Source organism: Xenopus laevis, chromosome 2L (assembly GCF_017654675.1).
Source record: "Xenopus laevis strain J_2021 chromosome 2L, Xenopus_laevis_v10.1, whole genome shotgun sequence".
Lineage (NCBI taxonomy): Eukaryota > Metazoa > Chordata > Amphibia > Anura > Pipidae > Xenopus > Xenopus laevis.
Window position 1 is genome coordinate 150,937,189 of NC_054373.1, and position 12,227 is coordinate 150,949,415.

At 41.9% G+C, this 12,227-nt stretch overlaps 1 protein-coding gene across 2 annotated transcripts in view; it reads right to left on the reverse strand.

Moving 5' to 3' along the window:
* Positions 1-2,900: 2,900 nt before the first annotated feature.
* Positions 2,901-12,227, reverse strand: part of LOC108708617 (disco-interacting protein 2 homolog B) — a 126,380-nt gene continuing 117,053 nt past the window's right edge. For both annotated transcript variants that reach the window (XM_041582566.1, XM_018247507.2), the window contains exons 34-38: positions 9,050-9,107; positions 8,350-8,424; positions 6,831-7,005; positions 5,301-5,424; positions 2,901-4,492 (exon numbers count right to left, since the gene is read on the reverse strand). In XM_041582566.1, coding sequence (XP_041438500.1) covers positions 4,240-4,492; positions 5,301-5,424; positions 6,831-7,005; positions 8,350-8,424; positions 9,050-9,107 — 685 coding nt within the window. In that variant the 3' untranslated portion in view covers positions 2,901-4,239. The remainder of the gene's footprint in view (positions 4,493-5,300; positions 5,425-6,830; positions 7,006-8,349; positions 8,425-9,049; positions 9,108-12,227) is intronic.

Sequence of the window (12,227 nt, forward strand, 5' to 3'; positions counted from 1 at the left end):
TTACTATTAGTGTATTAGTTGCAGGAAAGAAGCAGAATAGGAAGGCCTAGAATGTAAAATTATACAAAATAAAATGAAGAGCAATTTGTCCCTTTTAAAGGGAAGATATTTTATTTCTTAGTTACGTGATGTCCACATTTTCCTTGTAGTGAACATACCACGTAAAGGTCTATGGAGATCTCTACACGTTACTTGGACCCCACATGTCAGACGACTCTGCCTTATCAAACAAGAACATTAATGGAGCATTTCTCCCCATTTGTATGCAAAGCACAGGGAAAGGAATCCACGTTTATTCCTAAAATCCCCATGAACATGGAGTAGCCTCTGGGCTAAAGCTCATGATGGTGGAAATGGGGATTCTGGTAGTAGAACTGGCTGTTCTGTTTCTGTATTCCCCCTGCTTTATATCTATAGAGATAACTCTTCATATAACCATTAAGCAACACCACACTCATATATATCAATAAAGCAGGACTGTCCAATTGGAGGCTCTGGGGTAAGAGGAGGCCCTCCAGTGGCTTTTTCTGGCCTCAAGTCAGGTCAGGGCCAAAATCACTTTATAATTATAATCATTAAGATGGTACAGACCTCTAATATTATCTTTGGAAGAACCAGGGCTGGAACTAGTGGTAGGCAGAAGAGGCATGTGGGGCTACGGCTCATTGGTGGATAGTGGTAGGCATGTACTTTTATCTGTCACTCACCTCTAGTCCCACCCCTAGTTCGGGCCCTTGTAGCTCAACTCTCTCCCCTCCCACCAGCGACTCACACTCCTGGGAAGAGGAGGCCAACTGTGGTGCCTAGGGCATCAGATCAGAATATCCACAAGGTAGTTGGGTTTTGTGCAGAAACTTCTGAGAATGTTTGGCCACGCCCATTTTTGTGTCCCCCTAATTACCATGTCCATTTTACAATATTTTTCAGGTTATGAAAGTCTGAACACATTTTTTATGTGTTATTACAGTTTTGCTAATGAAGGTGAATCGCCCGGCGACAAATTGCCACTTCTTCGGGCGACTAATCTCCCCAAACTGCCTTCCAGACGGCTAGAATGTAAATTGCCGGCGGGATCACACTCTGAGCTCTTTTTTTCCCGAAGTCTGCACACGAGGAAACTTCGGGCGACTTCAGAAAACAAATCACTCCGAGTAACATCCCGCCGGGGATTTACATTCTAGCCGGCGGGAAGGCAGTTTGGGGAGATTAGTCGCCCGAAAAAGAGGCGGATTTAACCTCCCAGAATCTCCACGTGTGTCTCTGCCCTTAAGCTGCAAGTCACAGTTTCCCCAAGAGACCTTCTTATCTTATGTTGTTACAAAAGTATCTATTCTGGGCTCTCTTCCAAAAGCCAATTAAGTTAGAAACTTTTTCTGGTTGTTCAGGGCAGGAGATCAAAGAGAAAGTCGGGACATTTGAGTAACAATCCGGGACTACTGGTTGAGCTGTCAAAATCAAGACTGTCCCGCGAAAAACAGGACAGTTGGGAGGTATGCATCTAGGTATCTGAATTGGTCCCTCCTGCCCTCCCCTGAACCTGTGGTGAAATGTCTAGCACAATAGGCTCTGGTGTGATGTCACTTCCAGTTCAAAGTGATGTCACGTCTGGTTTTGCAAGTGCCGTGTCAGTAGGTCAGTGAGCTATTTGCAGGCCGAGTTGGGTAGTGGTTCTAGGTAGGGAAGTATAGTGAGTGGGTCCAGGTCATACAGGGGTCTGCCCGACTGGACCCAAACAAGACTTTAGCCTAGAGTGCCTGGCTGGCTTAGACTAGAACTAGGAAGAATAATTAGAATTCCCAAAATAGTGTAAATACATCTTGTTACTTGTCAGTTTGCCGACAAAAATGTAAACAGGTCAAATACTTCAAAATGAAAACATTGCTCTTAACTCTCTATAGGGCACCTTCTAATTCGATATAATGATCTGGACTCGCTTAGATGCTTCTCTCATCATCAGCAGGTCGGCCCTATAAGACTAGACATAAACTGTCAGTTATTGATGGCGTACAATGGAACAGATGAAAAACAGACACATAAGTGGATGAATCAAGGGCAAAAATAAAAATAAGAGTTTAATGCAAATGGTTTAAGTCTTCTTTGAGAAGAACAGGAATTGTACACGTTGCAATGAAATATTCTCTTGTGTATGAGCCGGATCTGAGCCCTAGTTATCATCTTCCATAGTATAAAAGTCAATGTTAAATAAAATCAGTGTAATGACACGTTACATTGTACTGGCGACCAACAACAGCAAGTCGTGCAACTGTCACTCCATATCTGTGACCAGGAAGAGCTGCCGCCATCACTAGTATGTACAGCGCAGCCGCTAGAAGCCAATAAGAAGCCTGCTTTTAAAGCAGGTGACCAGCAAATGCTTACTGCTGATTGGCTGATAGAGGTGATTAGACGTGTAGCAATTGTTGCGCCTTTTATTACATTTACCCCCATTTATGCAAATATAGCGCCATGCTTCTGCGCATACACGGCCAAGCCGGGGGGATGGTTCTGTGAATAATACTTGTGTGTGCAAATCTGCTTAAAGAGGTTGTTCACCTTTAAATTACATTTTAGTATGATGCAGAGAGTGATATTCTGAGACAATTTGCAATTGGTTTTCATTTTTATTATTTGTGGTTTTTGAGCTATGTAGCTTTTTTGAGCTTTTTATTCAGCAGCTCTCCAGTTTGCAGATTGAGCGATCTGGTTGCTAGGGTACAAATTACCTTAGCAACCATGCATTGATTTGAATGAGAGACTGGGATATGAACAGGAGAGGCCTGAATAGACAGAGTCATGAAAAGTAGCTGTAACAACAAATTTGTAGCCTTACAGAGCACTTGGTTTTTAGATGGGGTCAGTGACCCCCATTTGAAAGTTGGAAAGCGTCAGAAGAAGAAGGCAATTAATTCAAAAACGATAAATAATAAAGACCAATTGAAAAGTCGATAAGAATTAGCTATTCTATAGCATACTAAAAGTTAACCTAAAGGTGAACCACCCTTTTAAATGGCACTTAAATGGCAAATGTTGTCCAGTTGTTGATGGCTTTTCCCAGGCTGGTGATAGAGCAGCTCTATGATATTGTATCTCTCCCCTGGTGGGGACACACAGGAGTCTGGTAACACAAATGCACATTATAAGGCTGTTGTATCACGGGGCTTGTGCTAAGAAATGCAAAGGCCATTGAACATACGCGGGTATGATTAAAGCATACGGCTCTGCAGGCTTCCATTTCTTCTTCTATAGACAATTCTATCGACATTCACATTTCCGTCCCTACGTTACACTGTTAGAAAAAGGAGGCTGCATTAAATAAACGAGGCCTGGGCGAGGGCGCAGAATGCTGGTTAGGAATGAACAAAAATAAAGTCTTTTCGACTACGCCGGACGCAAGGCAGTTATGACAAAGTGCATCAAAGGAAGCGGCTGGCAAACGGCGGGAGAGTTAGCCAATTCCCACGGAGCGACTGGTGAAACATTCAGCACATGTACATTAGTAGCAACAAAATACTTCTGTATGGAACAAGACAATCCTCCTATCACTTGCGTTGTCTATACATTGAAAACCTAGTAAAATGCAAAGACCCTCAAATTGCAGTCCTAGAACAGCTCCACAGCGATTCCATATTTACCTTAACATTATATTAATATTTACATATTTAAAATAGAAGCATAATATTTTACATTTAAGACATCTCTAAATGGAAAAAAAATCTAGTTTTTTTTTTTTTAGTCAAATTTCTGTTTTTCAATCCCCACCCCCTGCAGGGCTAGCGAGGCTCATTACCCCTACCTGTGCCGCCCATACAGAAGGTGATCATGGCACCTTTATATAGATGTATATAGAAGCAGTTGCATTAAGTTAAAGGGCAAACAGTAAACCCAAAAGGAGCGACGGCTGCAAATCAAAAGGAGATTAAAAAGGACGAGGAGGAGGAGGAGAAGAAAGTAGAGGAGGAGAAAGAGGAGAAGGAGGAGGAAAGAAACCCCTGCTACATGGAGGTTGCATTAACAAAGCATTGCACTTATACTGTTATTGCGCAGGGAGGGGGCCGCTAGCATCCAGTGATTTAATACTACTTAGCACAACTGTTCCCTTTCAGAAAAGAATGCAGAGAGAGCAGGACTCACTAGACGTTATTCTAGGAAGATAATAGACGTTTGAGACGAGCATCAGGCATGGGTATTACAGAGAGACAAACAGAAGCGCAAGTCCTTGAGTGGAATCTGGGAGCAGGGTTACATGTTGTACGCCACGTAGATTGGATCCAACTGGTCCGCTAAGAAACTGTCCCGCAGGTGCATCCGTTGTTTCTCTCCTCGGGAATTGATGGGAATCACACCAGGGTCCACCACCACCACCACTCCCACAATCAAGTAATGCTCTTCCAGCACCACGTTGGTCACCAGAGGAACCAAGTCCAGAGCCTCCTGTTCAGAGCCGCACAGCTCCACCACCACTACCAGCAGGTTGGTCCATGTGAAAACAGCGCTGAATACAGACAGGGAATAACGTTACACACAGGCAGCTACAACTACTTTTACAAGTCTGTCTGGAAGATTTGTCTTTGAAGTTCCTGCTCCACTACAATACAGTTACACCAGTGATCCCCAAATGGTCAGACTGACCCCTTTATAAGACCCCCTTTGTGGAACTCACCCCTATGGTAGCGCTTGAGAGAGCTCCTCAGTCCAATCAATTGAGAGTTGAGAATGTTTATATTTTTTTTTAGAAATCATAGTGGGATGGGGGGGGGGCAAACTAGTTGCTGTTTTATATATTGTTAAAACTATGGCTGAAACACTACATCTGTAACCTTAAAATAAGGGAGATGGGACCCTCACCAAAGGTTTAAATGGGCTTAAAGCGTTCAGTTTCCATTAGGGAAAGAACTGTATTTCAGGCACCAAAGCCGAGCAATACGCTGGAATATTAAGGGGTGTTGTATTGAGCAGTTAGGGATTTACAGAAGAAACATTGTGGGGTATATTTATCAAAGAGTGAAGTTAGAGATCACCGCAGTCCTCTAGAGTGAGATTCTGCCACTCTCCATTCATTTCTATGGGATTTTGAAAGGCGTATTTATCAAAGGATGAGCTTTCACCCATTGATAAATACTTTAACAATCCCATAGAAATGAATGGAGAGTGGCGGAATTTCACTGTAGAGGACTGCGGTGATCTCTAACTTCACTCTTTGATAAATTTACCCCTATGCATGAGACTCTGGGCGGACAAACCATTGGCATTGGGTTTTACTGACCCCACTTTTCACATTTTCTGGCAGGATTATTACGTACCACTCGGCAATACTCCGGTGTATGCGTGAAACTGAAGTCTCAATGTCAATTGGATGATAACGGAGGCCCCTCAGCTCCAGCGTTTCATCTAGTGCTCCGACCACAAACAGCGCGTCGTGTCGCTCTGTATGAAGGCCACACAAACACAAAACTCATGAGTCACAAAGGAATGTTTTACAGCTGGAAATTATCACTAAAGTATAGAGACCTGCTAACAATGAATGCAGCAGCAAAAATAGCTGTAAAATGTAAAAAGTCTTCATTAGGACTTGTATAGCCTAAAGCCTAATAAAGACTTTTTACATTTTACAGCTATTTTTGCTGCTGCATTCATTGTTAGCAGGTCTCTATACTTAAGTGATATTTTCCAGTTTTGGGTAACTATTTTTTTTTCCAGTTTTTGGGTAACCTTTGGGGTCTATGTAGTGAGACTGCACGTTATTATATTCTGCAATTATTTCTTAGAGCAGATACTGTATACAAGCCATTTATTTTTGTTGATTTAATGTTTTATGGCTGCTTGATTCAAGGGCATCAGTCAATCAGTTGCATCTGAGAAACTCTTTCCTCTTCTCGAAGACGCCTGCGCTCTTGCAGTTATGTGGGTGTTAGTGAAAACATATTTCATATTAGAGTGTGAATATAGTTTGAATATGGAATGCTGGTTTGTGAAACTGCAGAGCAGAAAGACACACAGGTTTTAATGTTTGTTTCAAGAGCCTTTTTTTGTACAGAGCAAATGGTACAAGAGCCTTATGAAACTGAATGAAAATCAGCATGCATGCACCCGTTTATTTTGGGGGTCCTTATCTTAATGGGATTCCATAGTCAGTGGCCCTGTGCATGTCCAGATCACCCTCGGGGGGGGCACCCAATACAAAGCTATTAAACAGCATCTATTAAATCTGTATTCAGGGTGTCACAATTGGATTCACAAGAACAGGGCATCTCTCTAACTCTAAAGGTGGCCATACACGGAGAGATCCGCTCGTTTGGCAATGTCGCCAAACGTGTGTATCTCTCCCCGATATGCCCACCTTGAGGTTGGCAATATCGGGCTGATCCGATCGTGGGCCCTAGGGCCCAACGATTGGATCCTAACGATGCTAACGGGCGGTCGGATCGCAGGAACGCATCGAAGAACAAATGCAGCCGTTATCCGATGGGATTTCCCGTCCAATAGAAATCTGCCCGACTTTTGGCCAGATATTGAGCGGGGAAGTCCATCGGAGGGCCCCATACACGGGCAAATAAGCTGCCGACTCGGTCTGTCGGCAGCTTTTATCGGCCCGTGTATGGCCACCTTAACTCAGTTCTTTGCGGCACATAATGGGAAGCCAAATAGAGCCCCTTGCTTACAGCTGAGTCAGCTTTTCAATGAGCCACAACAGATACAGCAGGTACAAAAGTGAATAAACACCTTTCCAGCAACATTTTAGTGATAACAAGCCTCCCTTCCACAGGAATACTGTGAGACACCCATGTCTCCACTAGTATAACAAAACTAAAGGGGAAGACACATTAACTTACCTCCATTTGCATCAGTCAATTCTGTCCTGCGGACAAAGCCAAGATACCCAGTTTTGGCCCAAAGTGTCTGTGTGTCCCCAAAGCTCAGCTTGGTATTGAAATGATCAGCCTGCAGAGTCTCACTGTCATATATTGTGTAGTATCCACTGGCTGTGTGACAGCTGTTCACCCATATCTGCAATAAGAACACAACAAAAGCAACTAAACAGTCTGTATAAAGTGCAGACATAAACACTTAAATCTAGCTTTGCAAATTCTTTCTAAGAAATGTTACCCCCATTAGTGCAATAACAAGCACCCCCCAATCTCAATCAACTACATTGGCTACATTACGACTGGCTTACAGACAGAACATGTACAAAACAGTTTTTACACCTAGAAGTAAATTTTGGTGCAAAAAATGGCAATTCTAGTTACTATGGGTCACAGGACTGAGTGTGAACAGTATGGTTACTATTTGTAGCAGCTATTAAGGAATAAGGAAACCTTAAAGAGGCTGTTCACATTTTAGTTAACTTTTTGAGAGTGATATTCTGAGAAAATTTGCAGTTGGTTTTCATTTTTTACTTGTGGTTTTTGAGTTAGATTTTTCTTCAGCAGCTCTCCAGTTTCAGCAATCTGGTTGCTAGGGTCCAAATGATCCTAGCAACCATGCATTGATTTGAATAAAAGAGACTGGAATGTGAATAAGAAAGATGAGTAATAAAAACTAGCAATAACAATACATTTGTAGCCTTACAGAGTTTATGTTTGGAAAGAGTCAAACGAAGAGGGCAAATAACTAAAAAAATTACAAAATAATAAATAATGAAGACCAATTGAAATGTTTCTTAGAATTGGCCATTCTATAACATACTAAAAGTTAAGTTAAAGGTGAACCACCCCTTTAAAGCACTTGGGGGGTGCCTAACAACCTCCTGCCCTGGGCCACAGTGTCTCTTCTATATAAAATAAAAAGCACCATTCTGTGGTACAGGGAAGCGCTGCCATCTCTCTGTCCCAGGCATTCCTTGTGTAACTTGGGCTAGGCTCGTGTGCAAATTAGCAATGCTAGTACTTCCTGTACAGAGAATAAACTCATCCCAAGTCTTTACAAAGAATATCTGGGACAGCGACTACCATACAGCAGACCCCCATGGTCTCAGACACATCTTCTCCTTTAACTTGCTGGCCGAAAATGAGCGGGAGGCAGAAGGAGGCTGCGTAGTTGTGTGTGGGCCTGATCATTACACCACTGACCTGGGAAAATAAGGAAGATGGCGGTGCCACTTTCCTCAGCCAGTCCAGAAAGTTTCCTTGTTGTTTAACTAAAATGAACTACAATAAACTGATTTATGGATATAACATGATATGGTTAGTGTGTCAAGTTTCTCTCTCGGACCAGAGAAGACAGATTTATGAACCCAGCAGCTCTGCCAGTAACATGAATTACGAATAAAAAAGTCAAATGACATTGAATTTTTGGAAACTAAAATACACTAAGTGGATTTTGGCACATTTATGTTAAAGCACAACATACCTCTCCAAGGTGAGAATCTCCCAATGGTCCTTTGGTCTCTGGATTAACAATAATTACGGTGACACCAGGTAAAATCTGAAACACAAACAAATTGGTTACTTTGAAATGCTCCTCGTTATGTCCCAACCAACGCTATCCTTTACATCAGGGGTCCCCAACCTTTTTTTTTACCTGTGAGCCACATTCTAAAATAAAAAGAGTTGGGGAGCAACACAGTTATGCAAAAAGTTCCTGGGGTGCCAAATAAGGGCTGTGATTGGCTATTTGGTATCTCATATGTGGACTGGCAGACTACAGGAGGCTCTATTTGGCAATACACCTGGTTTTTATGAAACCAAAAGTTGACTCCAAGCCTGGAATTCAAAAATAAGCACCTGCTTTGAGGCCACTGGGAGCAACATCCAAGGGGTTGGGGAGCAACATGTTGCTCGCGAGCTACTGGTTGGGGATCACTGCTTTACATGATCACTCCATGCAGGACCACCATCAGAAATCACAGGGCCCCATATGACTACATTTCCTGGGCCCCCTGGGCTGTGGATGGGGGGCCCGGCTAATCAAGTAAGTGTGGCGTGGTCGGGCCCCCCTTACCCTCGAGCCCCCTATAACTGTCCCCCTCTGATGACGACCCTGACTCCATGTATGTGAAATATATCTATATCATGTAACATACAAAGATACCATCAATGCATTGAATTACCTTTCCAGATTCCAATAAGAGCAAACTCTGCGGAGATCCCCTCTCCACCAGGCGCACCCTGAATCATACAGGAAAGAGAATTCTTTACTATTTATTTGAAGCACTTTGGAAATCTGTATCTATTCTTATCTGTGTTTTGATCTGCACCACATTTATCACTTGTACACCGGCAAAATAGAGACAGAGATTTGAGGGCTCATTTACAAAAATGATGCAGTGTGCTATATGCAAAATACAGAAACAAATCACCGTGGCTTTTTCCAAAATGCACCGTTTTTTCTTAGCAGACATTTGTTGCTGCAAGATTTACACCTATGTATGTTATATATGCAGCGAAAGTGTGCCTGCCATGCATATGGATGTCCATGTAAACGTTTCATTCACAAGTAGGAGAAGATGTAAGCTTATGGTTCACTGGGATCCTTAGACTTAGCACTTGCTCAAGGCAAGTGTTAAAGGAACACTAACATTAAAAAATAAGTGTTTAAAATTAATAAAAATATAATGTAGTGTTGCCCTGCACTTGTAAAACTGCTGTGTTTGCTTTAGAAACACTACTATTGTTTATATAAATAAGCTGCTGTGAAGCAATGGGGCAGCCATTCAAAGGAGAAAAGGCTCAGGTTACACAGCAGATAGCAGATAAGCTCTGTAGAACATAATGGTGTTATCTGTTATCCACTATTTAACCTGTGCCATATAGTCTTTTTTCAATTTCCTCTATTGCTACACAGCAGCTTGTTTATATGAACTATAGTAGTGTTTCTGAAGCAAACAGATCAGTTTTACCAGTGCAGGGCAACACTGCATTACATTTTTATTAATTTTAAACACTTATTTTTTAATGTTAGTGTTCCTTTAACACTTTGGTTTGGTGCTCAAAGGAGAGACAGAAAGCGGAGTATATAGCGTCGCACAATCCTGAATTACCCTTGTGTTAAACAATGTGTCTGCCTGCCTGAAGCGATCAACTTGTATTGAAATAAATAAATTATTATATTCGTGTTGTGCTCATTGCAATCATGTCTTCTGTGATTAACAAAACAAAATTAATTAAAGTGCATTTATAAACAGTTCATGGTGACTTAAATATTTAAAGTGCATGGTGCTTGGTTGTGAACATGGGAATGTGCTTGAACCTGCGGCTTGGACTAATTAAAGAGACATCATAAAAAGTAACTTTTATTTCATCTACTAAAAATTCATGGATAGAGAGGAGGTTAATTGTTAAAACCACTAAAAACAAGTAAAAATTCAGGGTGGAAATCGGATCTAGATTTGGTATAGAAAAGGGGTGACAGTAAAATGTTTCCTTTAGACTGTTCCCATATCGATCTTACAACACCCGTTTCCCTATACTGGCTGATTAGTAGTATGGGAGTACGTTAAGGATAAATTAGCACTGTTGCAGTGATCTCCAAAAACGACTGAGCGAAGGTAAGTGAGGATTGGGGGTTGTGGGGAGGTGCCCCTTAAGTAGATAAGCGTAATGTGCCAGCCACTGTACAGTATGATGTGCGCAAAATTTAACTGACACTGTGTCCTCTCAGAGGCACCTAATGAGTTGTGGCCTATTCCCTAGACACTACAAAAGCGACACATCGCACTGACAGAACCGCTGAGCAGGACGTTCTGAGGATAGGTTCCCCCACCCAGAAATTATCATCCGATCCTTCCCCCCTGGTCCTCTAACCCACTGCGTGCTTTGGTAAGATTCCTTATAGTTCCCAAAATTTAAACCGCTAAGTTAGCGGCTGAGCTACTGTACAGTGGCTGGCACATTACGCTTATCTACTTAAGGGGCACCTCCCCACAACCCCCAATCCTCACTTACCTTCGCTCAGTCGTTTTTGGAGATCACTGCAACAGTGCTAATTTATTCTTAACGTACTCCCATACTACTAATCAGCCAGTATAGGGAAACGGGTGTTGTAAGATCGATATGGGAACAGTCTAAAGGAAACATTTTACTGTCACCCCTTTTCTATACCAAATCTAGATCCGATTTCCACCCTGAATTTTTACTTGTTTTTAGTGGTTTTAACAATTAACCTCCTCTCTATCCATGAATTTTTAGTAGATGAAATAAAAGTTACTTTTTATGATGTCTCTTTAATTAGTCCAAGCCGCAGGTTCAAGCACATTCCCATGTTCACAACCAAGCACCATGCACTTTAAATATTTAAGTCACCATGAACTGTTTATAAATGCACTTTAATTAATTTTGTTTTGTTAATCACAGAAGACATGATTGCAATGAGCACAACACGAATATAATAATTTATTTATTTATTTCAATACAAGTTGATCGCTTCAGGCAGGCAGACACATTGTTTAACACAAGGGTAATTCAGGATTGTGCGACGCTATATACTCCGCTTTCTGTCTCTCCTTTGAGCACCAAACCAAATATTTATATAGGAGTGGTCAGCACATCCATGTCAAGTTGCTTCTAACTCTCGGTTTAAGGGGCAACCCTAAAGAAAAACAACTGGTTAGAAGGTGCGGCTACCAGCTATAGTATTTTCCTTTAACACTTGCCTTGAGCAAGTGCTAAGTCTAAGGATCCCAGTGAACCATAAGCTTACATCTTCTCCTACTTGTGAATGAAACGTTTACATGGACATCCATATGCATGGCAGGCACACTTTCACTGCATATATAACATACATAGGTATGTTAGGGATCCTGTCATCAGTTAATAGTGCTGCTCCAGCAGAATTCTGCACTGAAATCCATTTCTCAAAAGAGCAAACAGATTTTTTTTATATTCAATTTTGAAATCTGACATGGGGCTAGACATTTTGTCAATTTCCCAGCTGCCCCTGGTCATGTGACTTGTGCCTGCACTTTAGGAGAGAAATGCTTTCTGGCAGGCTGCTGTTTTTCCTTCTCAATGTAACTGAATGTGTCTCAGTGGGACATGGGTTTTTACTATAGAGTGCTGTTCTTAGATCTACCAGGCAGCTGTTATCTTGTGTTAGGGAGCTGCTATTTGGTTACTTTCCCATTGTTCTTTTGTTTGGCTGCTGGGGGGGGAGGGAGGGGGGTGATATCACTCCAACTTGCAGTACAGCAGTAAAGAGTGATTGAAGTTTATCAGAGCACAAGTCACATGACTTGGGGCAGCTGGGAAATTGACAATATGTCTAGCACCATGTCAGATTTCAAAATTGAG